The sequence below is a fragment of the Mustelus asterias genome, chromosome X (genome assembly GCF_964213995.1).
Source record: "Mustelus asterias chromosome X, sMusAst1.hap1.1, whole genome shotgun sequence".
Taxonomy (NCBI): Eukaryota; Metazoa; Chordata; class Chondrichthyes; order Carcharhiniformes; family Triakidae; genus Mustelus; species Mustelus asterias.
In genome coordinates, this window is record NC_135834.1 from 2,521,897 (window position 1) to 2,547,530 (window position 25,634).

The 25,634-nt window shown below is 49.9% G+C and overlaps 1 protein-coding gene across 1 annotated transcript in view; it reads left to right on the forward strand.

The window, feature by feature from the left end:
• The window catches only part of LOC144481840 (diacylglycerol kinase beta-like), a 63,395-nt gene that overhangs the window by 30,942 nt on the left and 6,819 nt on the right, over positions 1-25,634 (forward strand). Inside the window, exons 2-7 of the mRNA XM_078200993.1 lie at positions 1,142-1,299; positions 9,020-9,084; positions 10,809-10,899; positions 12,722-12,905; positions 16,051-16,171; positions 16,735-16,795. Of these exons, the coding sequence (XP_078057119.1) occupies positions 1,142-1,299; positions 9,020-9,084; positions 10,809-10,899; positions 12,722-12,905; positions 16,051-16,171; positions 16,735-16,795 (680 nt within the window). The remainder of the gene's footprint in view (positions 1-1,141; positions 1,300-9,019; positions 9,085-10,808; positions 10,900-12,721; positions 12,906-16,050; positions 16,172-16,734; positions 16,796-25,634) is intronic.

Here is a 25,634-nt window from a genome sequence, read left to right on the forward strand (position 1 = left end):
GCCCTCTCTCGCCCTCTCTCGCCCTCTCTCGCCCTCTCTCGCCCTCTCTCGCCCTCTCTCGCCCTCTCTCGCCCTCTCTCGCCCTCTCTCGCCCTCTCTCGCCTCTCGCGCCTCTCGCGCCCTCTCGCGCCCTCTCGCGCCCTCTCGCGCCCTCTCGCGCTCTCTCGCGCTCTCTCTAGCGCTCTCTCTCTCCCTTCCTCTCTCTCTCTCTTGCTCTCTCTCTCCCCTCCTCTCTCTCTCTCTCTCCCTCCTCTCTCTCTCTCTCTACCCTCCTCCTCTCGCTCTCTCTCTCTACCTCTCCTCTCTCTCTCTCTCTCGCTCTCTCTCTCTCCTCTCTCTCTCTCTCTCTCTCTCTCTCTCCCTCCTCTCTCTCTCTCTCTACCCTCCTCCTCTCTCTCTCTCTCTCTCTCTCCCTCCTCTCTCTCTCTACCCTCCTCTCTCTCTCTCTACTCTCCTCTCTCTCTCTCTCCCCCCTCCTCTCTCTCTCTCTCTCTCCCTCCTCATTCTCTCTCTCTCTCTACCCTCCTCTCTCTCTCTTCTCCTCTCCTCTCTCTCTCTCACTCTCTCCCCTCCTCTCTCTATCTCTCTCTCTCCCTCCTCTCTCTCTCTCTCCCTCCTCTCTCTCTCTCTCCCCTCCTCTCTCTCTCTCTCTACCCTCCTCCTCTCTCTCCCCTCCTCTCTTTCCCGCCTCTCTCACTCTCTCCCCTCCTCTCCCTGAGTGGCACAGTGGTTAGCACTGCTGCCTCACAGCGCCAGGGACCCGGGTTCGATTCCCGGCTTGGGTCACTGTCTGTGCGGAGTCTGCACATTCTCCCCGTGTCTGCGTGGGTTTCCTCCGGGTGCTCCGGTTTCCTCCCACAGTCCGAAAGACGTACTGGTTTGGTGGATTGGCCGTGCTAAATTCTCCCTCAGTCTACCCGAACAGGAGTGTGGCGACTAGGGGAATTTCACAGTAACTTCATTGCAGTGTTAATGCAACCTACTTATGACACTAATAAATAAACTTTAAAAACTTTAAAGCAATTATGATGCAATCAGGGAGCTCATAGTCTGAAAGGCCAACCTCCAGTGCCTCGTAGAAGTCTCTGCACCCAGACCCTGTTGTAGCTCCAATAACGTCCACCTTTCTTTCGCTGCTTAGGATACGAAGGTGAGAAATTAACAAAGATTCTGAAGGACATTGAGGTGAGCTCTTCAATGCCACTGGATCGCTGGAGCTTTGAGGTGACGGAGTCCGCCCCGGAGAAGGGAGATCCTGTTCCTTACAGCATCATCAACAACTACTTCTCCATCGGAGTGGTGAGTGCGGGAAGATTTCCAGCATTTTCCCCTTCCCTGCCCTTATTTCTTCAGATCAGTTCAGTCTGATTTTCTTTGGCTTATTGAGCAGGGAGGTAATGTTGGAGCTGTACAGAGCGTTGGGCCACAGCTGGAGCACCGTGTGCAGTTCTGGACACCTCACTATAGGAAGGGTGTGGTTACACCAGAGGGGGTACAAAGAACGAACAAAGAATAATACAGCACAGGAACAGGCCCTTCGGCCCTCCAAGCCCGCGCCGCTCCCCGGTCCAGGATTGAATCCTGAATCCAGGATCCCCGCCCAATTTTCCAGACTATCTACATACTAATATCCTATCCACCGAGCTGTCCCTCACAGCTACGATGCTTTGTTCATTACAACCTATTAACTCACCCCCACCCCCCCATTCCAGACCATGTGATCTCCAGGGAGAGGCGAAAACCCAGAGTGAAAACCCCAGGGCCAATATGGGGAAAAAAAATCTGGGAAATTCCTCTCCGACCCCCTGAGGCGATCGAAACGAGTCCAGGAGATCACTCTGGCCCCGATCGGAAAATGCTTCCCAACCCTAGTCATTTCCACTTCCACGAACACCATCTGAATTCCCTGCCCCCGAGACAGGTTCCCAACTATCCGCAGTCTCGCTCTGTACTGGCACCAGCAAGATGATCATGGAATGAAGCCTTGAAACGAGAAACAAGGAACAATTAGCCCGCGCCGCTCCCTGGTCCAAACTAGACCACTCTTTTGTATCCCTCCATTCCCACTCCGTTCATATAGCTGTCTAGATAAGGGTACAGAGGAGATTCACCAGGATGCTGCCCGGGATGGAGTATTTGAGCGATAAGGAGAGACTGGATAGGCTTGGATTGTTTTCTCGAGAGCAGAGAAGGCTGAGGGGGGGGCGTGATTGAGGTGTATAAGATTATGAGGGGGATGGACAGGGTGAGCAGGGGGCAGCTGTTCCCCTTGGGTGAGGGGTCAGTCACGAAGGGCAGAGTTTTAGGGTGAGGGAGGAGGAGAATCAGAGGGGATTTGAGAAAACAATTTTTTAATTTAGTTTGATTTATTATCACATGTATTGGGATACAGTGAAAAGTATTGTTTCTTGCGCGCTATACAGACAAAGCATGCCATTCATAGAGTACATAGGGGAGAAGGAAAGGAGAGAGTGCAGAATGTAGTGTTACAGTCACAGCTAGGGTGTCGAGAAAGATCAACTTAATATAAGGTGAGTCCATTCGCAAGTCTGACAGCAGCAGGGAAGAAGCTGTTCTTGAGTCGGTTGGTACGTGACCTCAGACTTTTGTATCTTTTTCCCGACGGAAGAAGGTGGAAGAGAGAATGTCCGGGGGGTACGTGGGGTTCTTGATTATGCTGGCTGCTTTTCCCGAGGCAGCGGTAAGTGTAGACGGAGTCAGTGGATGGGAGGCTGGTTTGTGTGATGGACTGGGCTACATTCACGGCCCTTTGTAGATCCTTGTGTTTTTTTTCACTCGGAGGGTGGTGGGAATCTGGAATGCGCTGCCTGGGAAGGCAGTAGAGGTCGGAAACCTTACAACCTGTAAAAAGTATCAGATGAGCACTTGAAACATCATAACATTCAAGGATGTGATACAAGTGCAGGAAACTGGGATTAGTGCGCCTTTATCATAGAATCATACAATGTATCGCACGGAGACAGGCCTTTCGGTCCACACCGACCAAAAAGCCCATCTAAGCTAACCCCATTTGCCTGCATTTGGCCCATATCCCTCTAAACCTTTCCTATCCATGTATCTGTCCAAATGCCTTTTAAATGTTGTCAATGTTCCTTCCTCAACCACTTCCCCCGGCAGCTCATTCCACACACGCACCACCCTCTGTGTAAAAAGCTGCTCCTCAGGTTCCCATTAATTCTTTCCCCTCTTCACTGCAACCAATGCTCTCTAATTCTCAATTTCCCAACCCTGGGGAAAAGACTGAGTGCATTCGCCCTATCCATGTCTCTCATGGTCTTAGCACCTCTATAAGATCACCCCTCAGTCTCCTGCGTTCCAAAGAATAAAGTCCTAGCCTGTCCAATCTCTCCTGATAACTCAATCCCTTCAGTCCTGACAACATCCTTGTAAATCTCTTCTGCATTCTCCCCAGTTTAATAACATCTTTCCTATAGCAAGGCGACCAAAACTGAACACAATACTCCAGGTGCGGCCTCACCGACGTCCTATATAACTGCACCTTAACTTCCCAACTTCTATACTCAATGCCCTGACTGATGAAGGCCAGCATGCCAAAAGCCTTCTTCACTGCCCTCTCTACCTGTGACTCCATCTTTAGAGAACCGTGCACCTGAACTCTGAAGTCCCTCTGTTCCACGATACTCCCCAAGGTCCAACCATTCACCGTGAAAGTCCTATCTTGATTTGACTTTCCAAAATGCAACACCTCACACTTATCTGTATTGAACTCCATTTGCCAGTTCTCGGCCCACTTCCCCAGCTGATCAAGATCCTGCAACAATTTTTGATAACCTTCCTCACTGTCTACAATATCACCTATTTTAGTGTCATCTGCAAACTTACTGATCATGCCTTGTACATTCTCATCCAAATCGTTGATATAGATAACAAACAGCACTGGGCCCAGCACTGACTCCTGAGGCACACTGCTAGTCACAGGCCTCCAGTCCAACAAGCATCCTTCCACCATTACCCTCAACTTCCTACCATCGAGCCAATTGTATATCCAATTAGCCAGCTCTCCCTGGATTCCAAGTGATCTAACCTTCCAGAGCAGCCTACCATGTGGAACTTTATCAAAGGCCTTGCTGAAGCCCATATAGACTACGTCTACTGCCCTGCCCTCATCAACCTTCCTAGTCATTTCATCAAAGAATTCATGCATAAAGCCGTGCTGACTACTCCTAATCAAACCCCGTCTTTCCAAATGCCTGAATATCTTATCCCTCAGAATCCTCTCGAGTCACTTACCCACTACAGGCTGACCGGTCTATAGTTCCCAGGTTTTTCTTTGCAGCCCTTCTTAAATAAGGGCACAACGTTTGCTGCCCTCCAGTCTCCCGGTACCTCGCCCGTGGCTAACGATGATGCAAATATGATGACAATACACATCTTTTTAGCCTGTCTTGATGCTCTCTCCACTCCCATTGTTTTGTTTCTTAAAGACTGGATTAGTTGTAAGTATTCGCATTCCAACCATTATTCATGTAAATTGAGTCTGTGTCTTATAAGTTCTGTTTGTGAACAGAATTCCCACTCACCTGAAGAAGGGGCTCAGAGCCTCGAAAGCTTGTGTGGCTTTTGCTACCAAATAAACCTGTTGGACTTTAACCTGGTGTTGTTAAACTTCTTACTGCAAATATCTCAGCCAGGGCTCCAGCAATTTCTTCTCTAGCCTCATGCAGTGTTCTTGGATATACCTGGTCAGGGCCAGGAGATTTATCCACCTTCATACATTTTAATACGTCCATCACCTCCTCTACTGTAATGTGAACTGTCCCCAATATATCGGCACTAACTTTCCCAGGTTCCCCAGTCTTCATGTCTTTCTCCAGGGTAAACACAGGAGAAATAATCATTGAGAACCTCGCCCATCTCCTGCGGTTCCACATGTGTGTCTGCTTTGGTCCTTGAGGGGTCCTATTCTCTCTCTAGTTATTATTTTTCCTTTAATATACTTAGAGTCCTTTTGGATTCACCTTAATCCTCTCAGCCAAAGCTACCTCATGCCCCTTTTTTGCCCTCCTAATTTCCTTCTTGAGTATATTCCTGTATCCCCTGTACACCTCCAGGGAATCCCTTGATTCCAGCTACTTGTACCTGAGCCATGCCTCCTTTTTCCTGGCCAAAACCTCAATATGTTTTGTGATCCAGGCTTCCCTACTCCTGCCAGCCTTGCCCTTCACCCTGACAGGGACATAGAGATCCTGAACTCCAGCTATTTCACTTTTAAAAGGCCTCCCACTTGCCTGAGGTCCCTTTGCCCTCAGACAAGCTACTCCAATCAACCCTTGCAAGTTCCTGTCTAATTCCATCAAAATCCGCCTTGCCCTAATTTAGAACTTGCACCTGGGGACCAGTTTTGTCCCTTTCCATAACTGTTTTAAAATGAATAGAACTGTGGTCACTGGTCCCAAAGTGGTCCGGCACCTTCACCTCAGTCACTTACCCTGGCCTATTTCCCAAGAGTAGGTCAGGTTTGCCCTTTCCTGAGTGGGACCCTCCACATACTGCCTGAGGAAACTTTCCTGAACCCACTTAACAAATTCCTCCCCATCTAAGCCCTTAACACTATGGCAGTCCCAGTCTATGTTAGGAAAATTAAAATCTCCAACTATGACAACCCTATTACTCCTGCAAGTCTCCCCAATCTCCCTCCATATTTGTTCTTCTAATTCCCGTTGACTATTTGGGGGGCCTATATACAACTCCAATAAGGTCACCATCCCCTTCTTATTTCTCAGTTCCACCCACAAAGCCTCAGTGGATGATCCCTCAGTTATTTCATCTCTAACTACTGCCGTGATGCACCCCTTAATCAAGAATGCAACTCCGCCTCCTCTCTTTCCTCCGCCTCTGTCCCACCTAAAGCACCTGGAACATTAAGCTGCCAGTCCTGTCCCTCCTTTAGCCATGTTCTGGCTATAATACCCCAGTCCCACATCGCTATCCAGGCTCTGAGTCCATCAGCCTTACCCTTCAGCCCTCTCACATTGAAACAGATGCAATTTAATCCAGCAGGTTTTCCCCGCTGCCTGTCATGCTCCTGCATACCGTGTCTATTCAGCTTGCCATTGCTAAATGCTGCATCCCTTTTCAGCCCCTCATTTGCCTCCCTGCTGCTGAGGATCCCACCCCCACCAATCTGGTTTAGTGGTAATTATTATCAGTGCAGACTCGATGGGCTGAAGGGCCTTTTCCGCACTCTGATTCTGTTTGATTCATTTCTGAGGAGTGGAGGCTCATGGGTACGGCTTGACCTTGCTTCGCCTATCCCAGGATGCCCTGAGAAAGTGGCTTGTGGGTCCTTTTTTGTAATTCATCCCTGGGACAGGGGCGTCGCTGGCTGGGCCAGCATTTATTGCCCATCCCTAGTTGCCTGAGGGCAGTTGAGAGTCAACCACATTGCTGTGGCTCTGGAGTCACATGTAGGCCAGACTGGGTAAGGACGGCAGATTTCCTTCCCTAAAGGACATTAGTGAACCAGATGGGTTTTTCCGACAATGGTTTCATGGTCATCAGTAGATTCTTAATTCCAGATTATTTTTTATTGAATTCAAATTCCATCATCTGCCGTGGTGGGATTTGAACCCGGGTCCCCAGAACATTGGCTGAGTTTCTGGATTAATAGTCTAGCGATAATACCACTAGGCCATCGCCTCCCTGTGAATAGGCCACTTCAGAGGACAGTTGAGAATCAAACACATTCCTCACGGTGGTGCAGTGGTTAGCACTGCTGCCTCACAGCGCCAGGGTTCGATTCCCGGCTTGGGCCACTGTCTGTGGGGAGTCTGCACATTCTCCCCGTGTCTGCGTGGGTTTCCTCCGGGTGCTCCGGTTTCCTCCCGCAGTCCAAAAGATGTGTAGGTTAGGTGCATTGGCCGTGCTAAATTCTCCCTCAGTGTGCCCGAACAGGAGTGTGGTAACGAGGGGATTTTCACAGTAACTTCATTGCAGTGTTAATGTAAGCCTGCTTGTGACTGATAAATTAAATCAGAACACAAGATCCTGTATGTCTTAACCAATGCACAGATGAGGGTCGAGGCTTAACATCAGATCTGAGAGGTGAGACCTCGCACGGTGCAGCGCTCCCTCAGTAACTGCACTGAGTTGTCACTCGAGAGTATGTCATCGAGACTCTGGTATGACCTTTCAACTCATGACCTTTTGACTCCGAGGTGAGCATGCTCACTCACTGAGCCAGACCTATATATGAAAGGGCAGAGGTTGAAATGGCGGTAGCTGTTTAAGGAGAAGAGTGAGTACTGAGATGTTGGACAAGGTTTGCAGGATGTTTGATCATTCTTTCTTGGGACTTAAGCATCACTGGGTTTATTGCCCATCCCTAATTGCCCCTTCAGAAGGTGCAAATGTCTTCTTAAATCGCTGCAGTCCATGTGGTGTAGGTACACCCACAGTGCTGTTAGGGAGGGAGTTACAAGATTGTTATTGGACATCAGTCAGTCCATGTGGTGTAGGTACACCCACAGTGCTGTTAGGGAGAGCATTCCAGGATTGTTATTGGACATCAGTCAGTCCATGTGGTGTAGGTACACCCACAGTGCTGTTAGGGAGAGTTCCAGGATTGTTATTGGACATCAGTCAGTCCATGTGGTGTAGGTACGCCCACAGTGCTGTTAGGGAGGGAGTTCCAGGATTGTTATTGGACAGTCAGTCAGTCCATGTGGTGTAGGTACATCTACAGTGGTGTTGGGGAGGGAGTTCCAGGATTGTTATTGGACAGTCAGTCAGTCCATGTGGTGTAGGTACACCCACAGTGCTGTTAGGGAGGGAGTTTGACCCAGCGACAGTGAAGGAACGGCGTTATATTTCCCAGTCAGGATGGTGAATGGCTTGGAGGGGAACCTCCCGGTGGTGGTGTTCCCAGGTATCTGCTGCCCTTGTCCTTCTAGATGGAAGTGGTTGTGGGTTTGGAAGGTGCTGCCTAAGGAGCCTTGGTGAGTTGCTGCAGTGCATCTTGTAGATGGTACACACTGCTGCTACTGAGCGTCGGTGGTGGAGGGAGTGAATGTTTGTGGATGGGGTGCCAATCAAGCGGGGCTGCTTTGTCCTGGATGGTGTTGAGCTTCTTGAGTGTTGTTGGAGCTGCACCATCCAGGCAAGTGGGGAGTATTCCATCACACTCCTGACTTGTGCCTTGTAGATGGTGGACAGGCTTTGGGGAGTCAGGAGGTGAGTTACTCACTGCAGGATTCCCAGTCTCTGACCTGCTCTGGTAGCCGCTGTGTTTATGTGGCTGAGTCCAGTTGAGTTTCTGGTCAATGGTAACCCCCAGGATGTTGACAGTGGGGGATTCAGTGATGGTAACACCATTGAATGTCAAGGAGCGATGGTTAGATTCTCTCTTATTGGTGATGGTCATTGCCTGGCACTTGTGTGGTGTGAATGTTACTTGCCACTTGTCAGCCCAGCCTGGATATTGTCCAGTTCTTGCTGCATTTGGACATGGACTGCTTCAGTATCTGAGGAGTCGCGAATGGTGCTGAACATTGTGCAATCATCGGCGAACATCCCCACTTCTGACCATATGATGGAGGGAAGGTCATTGATGAAGCAGCTGAAGATGGTTGGGCCGAGGACACTAACCCTGAGGGACTCCTGCAGTGATGTCCTGGAGCTGAGATGACTGACCCTCCACAACCACAACCATCTTCCTTTGTGCCGGGTGTGACTCCAACCAGCGGAGAGTTTTCCCCCTGATTCCCATTGACTCCAGTTTTGCTCGGGCTCCTTGATGCCACACTCGGTCAGATGCGGCCTTGATGTTAAGGGCAGTCACTCCCACCTCGCCTCTGGAATCCAGCTGTTCTGTCCATGTTTGAACCAAGGCTGTAACGTGGTCAGGAGCTGAGTGACCCTGGCGACACCCCTGTTTGTTGAATGTTCATTTGTGGTCTTGTTTGTTAAGGTCCTTATTGGAAAATGGATGTGGAGGGGACTGGCTACTGACCTCTAAATATCTTTTTTGCACTTAAAGGATGCATCAATTGCTCATCGATTTCATGTCATGAGGGAGAAGTATCCGGAAAAGTTCAACAGCAGGTTTGTGAAAACTTTCGATGTATTCATTGGGTTGAATCTGTGGTGTTGGTTATACAATGTGGGGCATTCACCCAGCCTCAAAATATAGGAACCAATGTTAGGTGGATTGGCCGTGCTAAATTGCCCCTTAGTGTCCAAAGATGTGTAGGTTAGGTGGATTGGCCATGCTAAATTGCCCCTTAGTGTCCAAAGATGTGCAGGTTAGGTGGATTGGCCATGCTAAATTGCCCCTTAGTGTCCAAAGATGTGCAGGTTAGGTGGATTGGCCATGCTAAATTGCCCCTTAGTGTCCAAAGATGTGTAGGTTAGGTGGATTGGCCATGCTAAATTGTCCCTTAGTGTCCAAAGATGTGTAGGTTAGGTGGATTGGCCATGCTAAATTGCCCCTTAGTGTCCAAAGATGTGTAGGTTAGGTGGATTGGCCATGCTAAATTGCCCCTTAGTGTCCAAAGATGTGTAGGTTTGGTGGATTGGCCATGCTAAATTGCCCCTTAGTGTCCAAAGATGTGTAGGTTAGGTGGATTGGCCATGCTAAATTGCCCCTTAGTATCCAAAGATGTGTAGGTTAGGTGGATTGGCCATGCTAAATTGCCCCTTAGGGTCCAAAGATGTGTAGGTTAGGTGGATTGGCCATGCTAAATTGCCCCTTACTTTCCAAAGATGTGTAGGTTAGGTGGATTGGCCATGCTAAATTGCCCCTTAGTGTCGAAAGATGTGCAGGTTAGGTGGATTGGCCATGTTAAATTGTCCCTTACTTTCCAAAGGTGTGTAGGTTAGGGGGATTGGCCATGTTAAATTGTCCCTTACTTTCCAAAGATGTGCACGTTAGGTGGATTGGCCATGCTAAATTGTCCCTTACTTTCCAAAGGTGTGTAGGTTCGGGGGATTGGCCATGTTAAATTGTCCCTTAGTGTCCAAAGATGTGCAGGTTAGTTTGATTGGCCATGCTAAATTGCCCCTTAGTGTCCAAAGATGTGCAGGTTAGTTTGATTGGCTATGGTAAATTGTCCCTTGTGTCAAGGGGATAAGCAGGGTAAATATGTGGGGTTACGGGAATAGGGCCTTCGTGGGATTGTGGTCAGGCAGACTCAATGGGCTGAGTGGCCTCCTCCTGCTCTGCAGGGATTCAATGATTCTATAATTCAAGGGGGTCATCGTTTGAGGATAAGGGATAAACCTTTTCGGACTGAGGTGAGGAGAAATTTCTTCACCCAGAGGGCGGTGAATGTGGAATTCACTCCCACAGAAAGTAGTTGAGACCAAAACGTTGTGTGATTTCAAGAAGAAATTAGATATCGCTCTTGGGGATAAAGGAATCGAGGGATATGGGGGGAAGGGGGGGGATCAGGATATTGAATTTGATGATCAGCCATGATCATAATGAATGGCGGAGCAGGCTCGAAGGGCCGAATGGCCTCCTCCTGCTTCTAGTTTCTGTGTTTCTATGGATATCAATCCGGAGCTCAAGCCCCAGTCTCCACTTGCAGAGACCGTGTGGAATAGGGTTCGAAGCCCGCACCCTCTGTCTCTGAGGCAAGCATGGCCGCCCTACGCTGGGCATCAAAGCACCAACGGTCAGAAACATGTCGCTGAAACAGATGCCCACTAAGAAATGGGCATCTCCATTACTAAGCGTATCCGGTGTCTGTACATTTATCAAAGCTCTCCTGCAAGATGCCAACCACAACTGACCCGAAAACAAACTGCCATTTTCTCTTTGACAGGATGAAGAATAAACTCTGGTATTTTGAGTTTGCGACCTCAGAAACTGTCTCTGCCACATGCAAGAACCTGCAGGAGGTTTTGGAGATTGAAGTGAGTGAGAGCGATCAGGCCCATGCGTTTCTACAGAGCGAGTCCCAGAGCTAAATGTCTATCGATATGATCTCTAGCCCCGACTCCACAATCTGGTGCCACCTTGGCAGGGGGGAGGGAGTTGGCATTGGCAGGGGTGGGGGAGGTGCTTAGGTGTTTCTAACCGCCATCCCAGGGTGGTTAGCACTGCTGCCACACAGTGCCATGGGATCTGTGTTCAATTCCGGCCTTGGGTGACTGTGCGGAGTCTGTACGGTCTCCCGGTGGTCTGTGTGGGTTTCCTCCGGGTGCTCCGGTTTCCTCCCACACTCCAAGGATGTGCAGGTTAGGTGGATTAGCCATGCTAAATTGCCCGTTAGTGTCCAAATATGTGCAGCTTAGGGGGATTGGCCATGCTAAATTGCCCCTTAGTGTCCAAAGATGTGTGGGTTAGGTGGATTGGCCATGCTAAATTGTCCCTTAGTGTCCAAAGATGTGCAGGTTCGGTGGATTGGCCATGCTAAATTGTCCCTCAGTGTCCAAAGATGTGCGGGTTAGGTGGATTGGCCATGCTAAATTGTCCCTTAGTGTCCAAAGATGTGCTGGTTAGGTGGATTGGCCATGCTAAACTTCCCCTTAGTATCCAAAGATGTGCGGGTTAGGTGGATTGGCCATGCTAAATTGCCCCTTAGTGTCCAAAGATGTGTGGGTTAGGTGGATTGGCCATGCTAAATTGTCCCTTAGTGTCCAAAGATGTGCGGGGTTAGGTGGATTGGCCATGCTAAATTGCCCCTTAGTATCCAAAGATGTGCGGGTTAGGTGGATTGGCCATGCTAAATTGTCCCTTAGTGTCCAAAGATGTGCGGGGTTAGGTGGATTGGCCATGCTAAATTGTCCCTTAGTATCCAAAGATGTGCAGGTTAGGTGGATTGGCCATGCTAAATTGTCCCTTAGTGTCCAAAGATGTGCAGGTTCGGTGGATTGGCCATGCTAAATTGTCCCTTAGTGTCCAAAGATGTGCATGTTCGGTAGATTGGCCATGCTAAATTTCCCCTTAATATCCAAAGATGTGCGGGTTCGGTGGATTGGCCATGCTAAATTGTCCCTTAGTGTCCAAAGATGTGCAGGTTCGGTAGATTGGCCATGCTAAATTTCCCCTTAGTATCCAAAGATGTGCGGGTTCGGTGGATTGGCCATGCTAAATTGTCTCTCAGTGTCCTAAGACGTGCTGGTCATGCTAAATTCTCCCAAAGTGTAACCGAAAAGGTGCTGGAGTGTAGCGACTAGGGGATTTTCACAGTAACTTCATTGTAGTGTTCATGTAAGCCTACTCGTGACACTAAATAAATAAACTTTTTTGGCGATGCCCTGGCCCACGAGACAATAAAAAAAAATTCATTGTGATATTTGGAGTGGCATCCAGCAATCCCTTGTAAGAATGGGAAAGCATTTGGGCAATGCCTGGGAGAAATGGGCACCCACTGAGAATAGCATCCAGTAGCCCACGAGCAAGGAAGGGGCCGGTGAGAAGTGGGCACTTGGCCGTTGCAAATGGTCTCCCCGACCTCTGCCAGGCACGGCGGCCATTTTGTAATGAAGGGAAATCCTGGGGCGGGATTCTCCGGCTGTTCCCGCCAGCGGGATTCTCCAGTCCCACCGGCAGCGGACCCCCGCCCGCAGGATTCCCGCCGGCGTGGGAATTAATGGGAATTCCCATTGACAGGTCTGGTGAATCCCGCCACTCACACGCAACGCTCCACCTGCCGCTGGCAGGGATCACGTGGCTGGGAGTATGGAAAGTTCCGGTCCTGATCTTTGATTTGGTGTTCCTGTCTTTCCGCAGTGCTGCGGGAGCCTCCTGGATTTGAGCAATCTCTCTTTGGAGGGAATCGCTATCCTCAATATTCCCAGCATGCACGGGGGCTCGAACCTCTGGGGCGAAGTCAAAAAATGTGAGAACAAGGCCCTGCTGAACAAAACCTACGCGGCAATCACTGACTCCGATGCCCTCAAGTCGTGCACGCAAGGTGGGTAACCGTGGCAACCCGACTCAAAAGCAGATACCAAGGGAGTTTTTTTCTCCGGCGGGCGGGATTCAAGAAAAACGAGGGCAGAATCTTAAAATGATTCCTGGGCAGTTTGGGAGTGAAATCCGGAAGCATTTTCTCCACTCAAAGGGCAGCGGAAATCTGGAGCGATCTCCCTCTCGAAGCTGTGGACGCGGACGGTTCATCGGCGCTTCCGAGACTGAGATTGCCAGCTTATCTTTGTCAGGTGACGGTATTAAGGCATGTGAAGCAAGGGTAGGACATTGTGTATGGTGGCACAGTGGTTAGCATTGCTGCCTCACAGCGTCAGGGATCCAGGTTCGATTCCTGTCACTGTCTGTGTGGAGTCTGCACGTTCTCCCTGTGCCTGCGTGGGTTTCCACCGGGTGCTCCGGTTTCCTCCCACAGTCCAAAGATGTGTAGGTCAGGTCGATTGGCCATGCTAAATTGCCCCTTAGTGTCCAAAGATGTGTAGGTTCAGTGGATTGGCCATGCTAAATTGTCCCTTAGTGTCCAAAGATGTGCAGGTTAGGTGGATTGGCCATGCTAAATTGTCCCTTAGTGTCCAAAGATGTGCAGGTTAGGTGGATTGGCCATGCTAAATTGTCCCTTTGTGTCCAAAGATGTGTAGGTTAGGTGGATTGGCCATGCTAAATTGTCCCTTAGTGTCCAAAGATGTGCAGGTTAGGTGGATTAGTCGGGTGAATATATGGAATTATGGGAATAGGCCCTGGGTGGGATGGTCTGTCAAGGAATCGGTGGAGACTCGATGGGCCAAATGGTCTCTTTCTGCACTGTAGGCATTCTATGTTTCTATTCTATTCCAATGGAATAAGCTGCCAATCCACCATGTCCTCATCGCAGAGCAGGCTCGGTGAGCTGAATAGCTTCACGTTGCTCCGAGGAAGAGCCTTGGCATCCGTGCCTGTACCCGTCGACATTGGCAAGCTGCTTTGTAAAGCGCTCGACAGAGCAGTTTGCCAACCTTTGGCGCATTCAGAAGCCGCTCTGAGGCTTTCATTCCCTTGCTTCTGGATATATCTGTCAGAAGACTGGACAATGATGGGCCAATCAGTCAATCCCATTCTGGGAGTGGACGATGAAACTGGTCGTTCCAGCAAATTAGATTTCATCTCGATCCACAGCACGGTGAAAAAACCAACACCGGCCAATCTTCTGTTGTACGATTGCATGTCATGAGCAATAATATAGATACTGGATTCGGAACGGAAGCCATATGTAGCCCTGATTTACGATGAAACACAGCGCTTGTTATCATGACAGCGCGCAGAGCAGCCATTTTGTGTGAGCCATAAAGCCTACAATACCTCACAACGTGGGCTAGATCCTCAAACCGGCCTTGAAACCACAAGATTCTGCTGAAGGGTTCATAAGGTATAGGAGCAGAATCAGGCCATTCGGCCCATCGAGTGCGCTCCGCCATTCGATCATGGCTGATATTCTCCTCATCCCCATTTTCCTGCCTTCTCCCCATAACCCTTCAACCCATTCCCAATTAAAAATCTGTCTAACTCCTCCTTAAATGTACTCACTGTCCCAGCACCCACCGCACTTTGGGGCAGCGAATTCCACAGATTCACAACCCTTTGGGAGAAGTAGTTTCTCCTCAACTTTGTTTTAAATTTGCTGCCCCTTATCCTAAGGCCTCTCGTCCTCGAATGTCCCACAAGAGGAAGCATCCGCTCCACGTCTACTTTATCCACACCTTTTATCATCTTGTATACCTCAATTTGATTTCCCCTCATTCTTCTAAATTCCAGAGAGTATCGGTACAGGTTGCTGAGCTACTTGCCGACAGTGAACAAGAGGCTACTCAGATATTGATGTCCTGGTCCACCTCTGCATTCTTCCCTCGCAAATTACTCTTCCCCCAATTTGGTTCTCTTTCATCCACCCCCCCCCCCCCCCACTCCGCCCGGCTTGCCTGGGAATTTCCCTGGCGAGTGGCGTCCACACGGTTCTCTGATGCCCTTTTGATGGGTGGGTGGATGCAGCACCATTCGTCAGTGACGCGCGTGGTCAGCTTGTCACGTGATGGGGTCACGTGGTCATTGGGTCAAACCTCCCCAGTCTGCCGTCACTGTACATCACCCTCAATTTATCCATCCCCACTCTGTCTGTTGATTCCGGAGTTGAGAGGGTTGGCTTATGAGGAGGGACTGAGTAGACTGGGGCTATACTCATTGGAATTCAGAAGAATGAGGGGAGATCTTATAGAAACATATAAGTTTATGAAGGGAATAGATAAGATAGAAGCAGGGAAGTTGTTTCCACTGGCGGGTGAAAGTAGAACTAGGGGGCATGGCCTCAAAATAAGGGGGAGCAGATTTAGGACTGAGTTGAGGAGGAACTCCTTCACACAAAGGGTTGTGAATCTGTGGAATTCCCTGCCCAGTGAAGCAGTTGAGGCTACCTCATTGAATGTTTTTAAGGCAAAGATAGATAGATTTTTGAACAGTAAAGGAATTAAGGGTTATGGTGAGCGGGCGGGTAAGTGGAGCTGAGTCCACGAAAAGATCAGCCATGATCTTAATTTTTTTCTCTGGAGCGTAGGACGCTGAGGGGTGATCTTATAGAGGTTTATAAAATAATGGGGGGCATAGATCAGCTAGATAGACAACATCTTTTCCCAAAGGTAGGGGAGTCTAAAACTAGAGGGTATAGGTTTAAGGTGAGAGGGGAGAGATACAAAAGTGTCCAGAGGAGCAATTTTTGCACACACAGGGTGGTGAGTGTCTGGAACGAGCTGCCAGAGGCAGTAGTAGAGGCGGGTACAATTTTGTCTTTTAAAAAGCGTTTAGACAGTTACATGGGTACGATGGGTATAGAGGGATATGGGCCAAATGCGGGCAATTGGGACTAGCTTAGTGGTTTTTTTAAAAAAAGGGCCGGCATGGACAAGTTGGGCCGAAGGGCCTGTTTCCATGCTGTAAACCTCTATGACTCTATCTTATTGAATGGCGGGGCAGGCTCGAGGGGCCAGATGGCCTACTCCTGCTACTAGTTCTTATGTTCTTATGTCTGTGTAAATCCAGACGTTCAGTGTGCACAGGGGATTGGCTTCCTCCCAGTAAAAAGGCCCTCACAATATTTTTCTTTGCAGAGTTGAGTGACCAACTGTTGGAAGTGGTGGGACTGGAAGGCGTGATTGAAATGGGACAGATTTACGCAGGATTGAAGAATGCGGGGCGACGCTTGGCGCAATGTTCGGACCTCATTATCAGGTAACAGAAATGGAGAGAATGGTGTTGTGGTAGCGTGGCCCCTTTTAAGGGGCTGGTGGTGGGGTGGGGGGAGGGGAGGGGCCGGACCCTATGGAGAGGCGGCGCGGGAAGCCCAGCCAACCGGGTGCGAGGTCACACGTCCTGGGTCGGGGAGGAATCTCAGTTGGAGCCAGGGAGGAGGAGAGAGGAGGGGTGGGATTATCCGACCGGAAAGTCCCGTCAATGGACCTTTGCACTGTCCGTCCTGCCCCCCCCCCCCCCCCCCCGCCCCCCACCCCGTCCCCGTTACGATTCACATGGCGGGTGGGACGGGAAAACTCCCCCCAAGATGTGTGTCACAGTTCTGTCAGTCGCTTGTACCGAAATCACTGGTGATAAAGCAGTTCTAACTTGAAGCCACAACGAGTCACCCTCAGAGTTCTTGTAGAGGTGAGTGAAGAGAAAAGTCCACCATGCTAACTGGGACGGAAAAAGACGCATTCGAGCGTGAGTGAAGTTTCCTTCATGGACCCAGGAGGCTGCGCCATCTCTCTCACATTTCCATCTTTCTGATTCTACCTCAGGACAAAGCGATTGCTGCCAATGCAGATTGATGGTGAACCCTGGCTGCAGCCACCGTGTACGGTAAGTCTCCACGCCACAGGAGCAAGCCATCTCCCACTTTACAAATCCTGCACTTGGCCATGGTCCAGACCGCACCATATACTGGGACACAGTGAAAAATATTGTTTCTGGCACACTATACTGACAAAGCATACTGTTCATAGAGTACATAGGGGAGAAGGAAAGGAGAGGGTGCAGAATATAGTGTTACAGTTACAGATAGGGTGTAGAGAAAGATCAGCTTAATATTTGATTTGATTTATTGTCACATGTATTGAGATACAGTGAAAAGTATTGTTTCTTGCGCGCTATACAGACAAAGCATACCGTTCATAGAGTACATAGGGGAGAAGGAAAGGAGAGGGTGCAGAATGTAGTGTTACAGTAACAGAAAGGGTGTAGAGAAAGATATGCTTAATATTTGATTTGATTTATTATTGTCACATGTATTGGGATACAGTGAAAAGTATTGTTTCTTGCACGCTATGCAGACAAAGCATACTGTTCAGAGAGTACACAGGGGAGAAGGAAAGGAGAGGGTGCAGAATGTAGTGTTACAGTTACAGCTAAGGTGTAGAGAAAGATCAACTTAATGCGAGGTAGGTCCATTCAAAAGTCTGATGGCAGCAGGGAAGAAGCTGTTCTTGAGTCGCTTGGTACGTGTCCTTGGACTTTTGTATCTTTTTCCCGATGGAAGAAGGTGGAAGAGAGAATGTCCGGGTGTGTGGGGTCCTTGATTATGTTGGCTGCTTTTCCGAGGCAGCGGGAAGTGTAGACAGAGTCAATGGATGGGAGGTGGTTTACGTGATGGATTGGGCTACATTCACAACCTTTTGTAATTCCTTGCGGTCTTGGGCAGAGCAGGAGCCCAGACCAAGCTGTGATACAACCAGAAAGGATGCTTTCTATGGTGCATCTGTAAAAGTTGGTGAGAGTCGTAGTGGACACACCAAATTTCCTTCACCTCCTGAGAAAATAGAGGCATTGGTGGGGCTTTCTTAACTATAGTGTCAGCATGGGGGGACCAGGACAGGTTGTTGGTGATCTGGACACCTAGAAGCTTGAAGCTCTCGACCATTTCCACTTCGTCCCCGTTGATGTAGACAGGGGAATGTTCTCCTTTACGCTTCCTGAAGTCGATGACTATCTCCTTCGTTTTGTTGACATTGAGGGAGAGATTATTGTTGCCGCACCAGTTCACCAGATTCTCTATCTCATTCCTGTACTCTGTCTCGTCATTGTTTGAGATCCGACCCATTACGGTGGTGTCGTCAGCAAACTTGAAAATCGAATTGGAGGGGAATTTGGCCGCACAGTCATAGGTGTATAAGGAGTATAGTAGGGGGCTGAGAACACAGCCTTGTGGGGCACTGGTGTTGAGGATGATCGTGGAGGAGGTGTTGTTGCCTATCCTTACTGATTGTGGTCTGTGAGTTGGGAAGTTCAGGATCCAGTCACAGAGGGAGGAGCCGAGGCCCAGGCCACGGAGATTGGAGATGGGTTTCGTGGGAATAATAGTGTTGAAGGCTGAGCTGTCGTCAATAAATAGGAGTCTGACATCGGTGTCTTTGTTATCTAGACGTTCCAGGGTTGAGTGCAGAGCCAGGGCGATGGCGTCTGCTGTGGACCTGTTGTGGCGGTGGGCAAACTGTCGTGGATCCAGGTAGTCCTGGAGGCTGGAATTGATTCGTGCCATGACTAACCTTTCGAAACACTTCATAATGATGGATGTCAGAGCCACTGGTCTTCTTGGAGCGGGTAGAGACCTCAGATCTGAGTCAGGAGAGGTTAAAGATGTCCGCGAATATCCCCGCCAGCTGGTCCGCACAGGATCTGAGTGCTTGTGGCACGGTGGCACAGTGGTTAGCGCTGCTGCCTCACTGCGCCAGGGACCCAGGTTCAATTCCAGCCTCTGTGTGGAGTCTGCACATTCTCTCCGTATCTGCGTGGGTTTCCTCCAGGTGCTCCGGTTTCCTCCCACAGTCTGAAAGACATGTGGGTTGGGTGGATTGGCCGTGCTAAATTCTCCCTCAGTGTACACGGACAGGAGTGTGGCGACGAGGGGGTTTTCACAGTAACTTCATTGCAGCGTTAATGTAAGCCTACTTGTGACAATAATAAATAAACTTTAAACTTTTTATCCGGGTACCCCATCCGGGCCAGTCGCTTTCCGTGGGTTGACCTTCGAGAAAGCTGCTCTGACATCTGCAATGGTGACCCCAGATACAGGTTCATCCAGGGCTTCCAGGGTGGAGGGCATGCTCTCACTGACCTCTTGCTCAAAACAGGAGTAGAATGCATTGAGCTCATCAGGGAGGGATGCGTTGGAGCCGGCGATTTTACCTGCCTTCATCTTGTAGCCTGTTACGTCTTGCAGACCTTGCCATAGTCGGCGGGGGTCGGTGTGGCCAGCCTGGGACTCTAGCTTGGTCCGGTACTGTCACTTGGCATCTTTGATGGATCTCCGTGGATCATATCTGGCTTTCTTGTATAGGTCAGGGTCAGCAAGCGGTGGATATCCCTGTTAATCCATGGTTTCCGGTTGGGGAACACACGGATTTGCTTCTTTGGGCACCCAGTCTTCTACACACTTACTAATGAAGTTGGTTACTGTGGTGGCGTACTCGTTCAGGCTGGTCACAGAGTTCTTAAATACTGACCAGTCCACTGACTCCAAGCAGCTCTGTAGGAGATCATCCGATTCCTCAGACCAACTTTGCACGACTCTCTTTGATGGATTCTCCTGCTTCAGTTTTTGCTTGTAAGCCGGGAGCAGGAGCCTTGTGGTCTGATTTGCCAAAGTGTGGGTGGGCGATAGAGCGGTAGGTATGTTTGATATTTGTACAGCAGTGGTCTGGAATGTTTGGGCCTCTGGTGGAGCAGGAGACGTGTTGGTGGTAACTTGGTAGAACGCTCGTGAGCTTGGCCTGATTGAAGTCCCCGGCCACGATGAACAAGGTCTCGGGATGTTTCTTCTCAAGGCTATTTGTGTTGGTGTATATTTCATCCAGCGCGATCTTCACGTCCGCATGGGGTGGGATTTAAACTGCCGTCAGGATAACGGAGGTGAACTCCCGCGGAAGGTAGTAGGGGCGGCATTTTAGCGTCAGGTATTCTAGGTCTGGGGAGCAGGAGCCTCAGCAATTTTCCATATTGTCGGGTAGATGCCAGTGTTGTAACTGTACTGGAAGAGCTTGGCCAGGGGAGCGGCAAGTTCTGGAGCACAAGTCCTCAGTACTATTGCTGGAATGTTATCAGGGCCCATTGCCTTTGCAGTATCCAGTGTCTTCAGCTGTTTCTGTATATCACGTGGAGTGATTCGAATTGGCTGGAGACTGGCATCTGAGATGCTGGGGATTTCTGGAGGAGGCTGAGATGGATCATCCACTCGGCACTTCTGGCTGAAGATTGTTGCGAATGCTTCAGCCTTATCTTTTGCGCTGATGTGCTGGGCTCCTCCATCATTGAGGATGGGGATATTTGTGGAGCCCCCTCCTCCGGTGAGTTGTTTAATTGTCAACCACCATTCTCGACTGGATGTGGAAGGGCTGCAGAGCTCAGATCTGATCCACTGATTGTGGGATTGCTGAGTTCTCCCTATCACTTGCTGCTTACGCTGTTTGACACACAGCTAGTCCTGTGTTGTAGCTTCACCAGGTTGACACCTCATTTTGAGGTGTGCCTGGTGCTGCTCCTGACATGCCCTCCTGCACTCTCCATTGAAGCAGGGTTGATCCCCTGGCCTGGTGGTGATGGTCGAGTGGGGGATGTGCCGGGACATGAGGTTACAGATTGTGCTGGAGTACAATTCTGCTGATGGCCCACAGCGCCTCATGGATGCCCAGTCTTGAGTTGCTAGATCGATTCGACATCTATCCCATTTAGCACGGTGATAGTGCCACACAACACGATGGAGGGTATTGTTTGGGGCCAGTTCAGAAACTCCAAGGTATATCATGAAGTTAGATTCGACCCCAACAGATTTCTATTTTGGTATTAGTGAGGATAAGATGTTTTACTCCAGGTGTGATTCTAATGACCCACTAGGAGGCTTTTATCAAAACAATCTTTATTGAACAATACAGTTTAACAATAACAAATGAATTAGTTTAACTTTTACCAATTGAAATACTTAAACATGACAAGATACAATTCTCAACTGCTAACCTATCTCTATTAGTTTCAATTTGAGCAATATTCCTCATAGATGTAAACTCTTAGAATCATAGAATCCCTGCAGAAAGAGGCCATTCAGCCCATCGGGTCTGCACAATCCTACCCAAGCCCTATCCCTATAACCCTATGTATTTACACTAGCTAGTCTCCCCTGACACTAAGGGGCAATTTAGCATGGCCAATCAACCTAGCCTGCACATCTTTGGACTGTGGGACTCCGGAGTACCTGGAGGAAACCCACGGGGAGAACGTGCAGACTCCATACACCCAGTGACCCAAGCCGGGAATTGAACCCGGGTCCCTAGTGCTGGTGAGGCAGCAGCGCTAACCACTGTGCCACCGTGCCGCCCACGGAACACTTCTTCAAGATCAGTTAGCAAATAACAAGCTTACGTGCTGGTGCGTGGGCTGCTGTTCCTCCAACTTCCAGAACACTTCTGGAGAGAGATACCTATCTTCTAGTGGGACCCAGGCTTCAATCTCCAGAGAGAGAGAGAATAACACTTCCTTCGTGCAGAACCGTGCGGACAACTGCCTGCTTGTCTCTCTGTGAACCTAGCTCCGCCCATTAGCACATGACTCCCACCTGTCAATTACCCGAATGAAACCCTACTCTGAAACCCCAGGGGACAACTCAAAAAATAACAAAACTGCATTAGTTCAGTTTAAAACAAACACCCAAGAATTAGGATCAATTATGCTGCTGCATTCTCAGCAGGTGGGCTGCCTGGAGCAGACAGATCGGCACCTTAAACCAAAGCTGAATCTTAAACATATCTCACAAGACACAAATACCTTTCTTAAAGGCACAGTGTCGTCACAGTATCCTCAATGTCAAGGTGGGACTTTGTCTCTGCAAAGACTGTATGATGGTTGCTCCTACACCAATGTCCTCAACAGATGTATCCCCATAGGGAAGGAATTCTGCTGTCCTTACCTGGTCTGGCCGACATGTGACTCTGGTGGTTGACTCTTGACTCCTGTCTGGAATGTCCGAGCAAGCCACTCAGTTGTATCAAACCGCGACAAAGGCAACAGCAAAGCCAGCCCTGCTGACCTGGCAAAGTCCTCCTGACTAACGCCTGGGGCTTGTGCCAACATTGGGAAAGCTGTCTCTCAGACTAGTCAAGGAGCAGCCAGACATGGTCATAACTGTGGGTGTACCTACACTACACGGACTGACTGATGTCCAATAACAATCCTGGAACTCCCTCCCTAACAGCACTGTGGGTGGACCTACACCACATGGACTGACTGATGTCCAATAACAATCCTGGAACTCCCTCCCTAACAGCACTGTGGGTGTACCTACACTACACGGACTGACTGATGTCCAATAACAATACTGGAACTCCCTCCCTAACAGCACTGTGGGTGTACCTACACCACATGGACTGACTGATGTCCAATAACAATCCTGGAACTCCCTCCCTAACAGCACTGTGGGTGTACCTACACTACACGGACTGACTGATGTCCAATAACAATCCTGGAACTCCCTCCCTAACAGCACTGAGGGTGGACCTACACCACATGGACTGACTGATGTCCAATAACAATCCTGGAACTCCCTCCCTAACAGCACTGTGGGTGTACCTACACCACATGGACTGACTGATGTCCAATAACAATCCTGGAACTCCCTCCCTAACAGCACTGTGGGTGTACCTACACCACATGGACTGACTGATGTCCAATAACAATCCTGGAACTCCCTAACAGCACTGTGGGTGTACCTACACCACATGGGCTGACTGATGTCCAATAACAATCCTGGAACTCCCTCCCTAACAGCACTGTGGGTGTACCCACACCACATGGACTGACTGGTGTCCAATAACAATCCTGGAACTCCCTCCCTAACAGCGCTGTGGGTGTACCTACACCACATGGACTGACTGATGTCCAATCACAATCCTGGAACTCCCTCCCTAACAGCACTGTGGGTGTACCTACACCACATGGACTGACTGATGTACAATAACAATCCTGGAACTCCCTCCCTAACAGCACTGTGGGTGTACCCGCACCACATGGACTGACTGATGTCCAATAACAATCCTGGAACTCCCTCCCTCACAGCACTGTGGGTGTACCTACACCACATGGACTGACTGATGTCCAATAACAATCCTGGAACTCCCTCCCTATCAGCACTGTGGGTGTACCTACACCACAGTGACTGACTGATGTCCAATAACAATCCTGGAACACCCTCCCTAACAGCACTGTGGGTGTACCTACACCACATGGACTGACTGATGTCCAATCACCATCCTGGAACTCCCTCCCTAACAGCACTGTGGGTGTACCTACACCACATGGACTGACTGATGTCCAATCACCATCCTGGAACTCCCTCCCTAACAGCACTGTGGGTGTACCTACACGTCAGGGATTGAAGCCATTCCAGAAGGCGGCTCACCACCACCTTCTCAGTTATGGTTGGGACCGCTCAGCGATTCTCACACCACATGGAAGCAGATGAAATGAAACAAATGTTCCAGAGTTGTCGAGTGAATGGAGAGTTGTGACAATGATGGAACATGCAGGTGAAGCTCAGGAAAATTTGAGGAGGGAATCTTCCCGTTCCACCTGCCTGCGGGTGGCAAACCATTGACTTCAGATGGGGTTTTCCGGTTTGGGATGTGGCCGGAAAATCCTGCCCTAATGTTCAGAAGTGAGTCCCATAGTCCGACAGAGAGGGACGGAAGTGAGGAGAAGTTTAAAGTTTATTTATTAGTGTCACACGTAGGGCTTACATTAACACTGCAATGAAGTTACTGTGAAAATCCCCGAATCGCCACACTCCTGTTCGGGTACACTGAGGGAGAATTTAGCACGGCCCAATGCACCTGACCATCACGTCTTTCAGACTGTGGGAGGAAACCGGAGCACCCGGAGGAAACCCACGCAGACACGAGGAGAATGTGCAGACTCCACACAGACAGTGACCCGAGCCGGGAATTGAACCCGGGTCCCTGGCGCTGTGAGGCAGCTGTGCTGACCACGGGGCCACCCACGAGGCAGCACTGTAACATCCGGACTGAAGACAAATGTGTACGGGTGGGTGGAGTGTGTACTGACCCTGTCCTGCTGTCAATCCACAGGGCACTGATTTGGAGGGGCAGTGTCCTCGCTCTAGATTGAGGCACCGGTTTATCTTCTGGAGTAGTTGCATGGCATGGCACGCAGGCGGGCTGTCTGTGACGTGGCTCCGAGCAGGATACACGCTGAAGTGGGACACATCTGTGAAAGCAGGACTTTCTGAGGGAATAAATCTGATCAAAGGAATAACAGAATGATTAAAACAAAGACCCAAAGCACATTGTACAAGTTAGGAAGGTTTAATTTGCTGCGTGCGTTGGTGAGAATGCGCGCCAATCAAATCTTCTTCAGCACTCAATTTGCGCCTTTTGCGTTAATGGCCGTTTGTTCGCTGTCGATTATTCCCACAATGCACTTTGTTGCACAGACGGTGGTTTCGGGGGCTGCGTTTGCTGCCTTTCTATTGGTTAAAGGCCTTTTTGAAACAAACTTGCTTGCCTGCCGTCCTATCCGCGCACTTGCGCTAATTTCCCGGCTTTGAAACAAGCGTCAACGCGGCAAAAGCTGCCGAGAGGGAGGCTGAGCGGAGGAAGAGGCCTCCGAGGAACGGGCCAGAGTGGAACTTTCCGGCAATGTCGGAGCGGGGGCGGGCGTCTGTTTGCTGGGTGTGCAGGAGCAGGAGGAGGCCGCCTGCCTGGGAGGACTCGAGGTGTTTGGGGTGAACAACACACTCCGACGCACAGCATTGTGGGGGTCGGAGAGTTCCGGATTTTGGAGGGAGAGTTTGCCCAGACTCTGGTTTGGAATTGGAGAAGTCAAGCTGGCCACGGAGCCCTCGCAATCCCCTGTGAGGTGCGTCGATACGCAGAGCGTGGCTGCATCAATATGGTGCCCCCGAGTAAACACGTTAACCTCGAATGTGATGTACACACAGCGCAGAAACTATCGTGGCTATCCAAAAACTTTCGCATCAAACTCGCATTAACTCTTTTTTTAGTTTATTTATTCGTCACAAGTAGGCTTACATTAACGCTGCAATGAAGTTACTGTGAAAATCCCCTAGTCGCCACACTCCTGTTCGGGTACAATGAGGGGGAATTTAGCACGGCCAATCCACCTCACCAGCACGTCTTTCGGACTGTGGGAGGAAGCCGGAGCACCCGGAGGAAACCCACGCAGACATGAGGGGAATGTGCAGACTCCGCACAGACAGGGACCCAAGCCGGGACTCGAACCCGGGTCCCTGGCGCTGTGAGGCAGCAGAGCTAACCACTGTGCCACTTTGCCGCCCCATCAGAGGAAGAAGGTGCAGGGAAGTATCAGAAAATGACTGTGTTGCTGGTGAGAGAGCCTGCAATAGAATCATAGAATCCCTACAGTGCAGAAGGAGGCCATTCGGCCCATCGAGTCTGCACCAACCACAATCCCACCCAGGCCCTACCCCCACATATTTTACCCGCTAATCCACGCATCTCAGGACACTAAGGGGCAATTTTTAACCCGGCCAATCAACCTAACCCGCACATCTTTGGACTGTGGGAGGAAACCAGAGCACCCGGAGGAAACCCACGCAGACACGAGGAGAATGTGCAAACTCCACACAGACAGTGACCCGAGCCGGGAATCGAACCCGGAA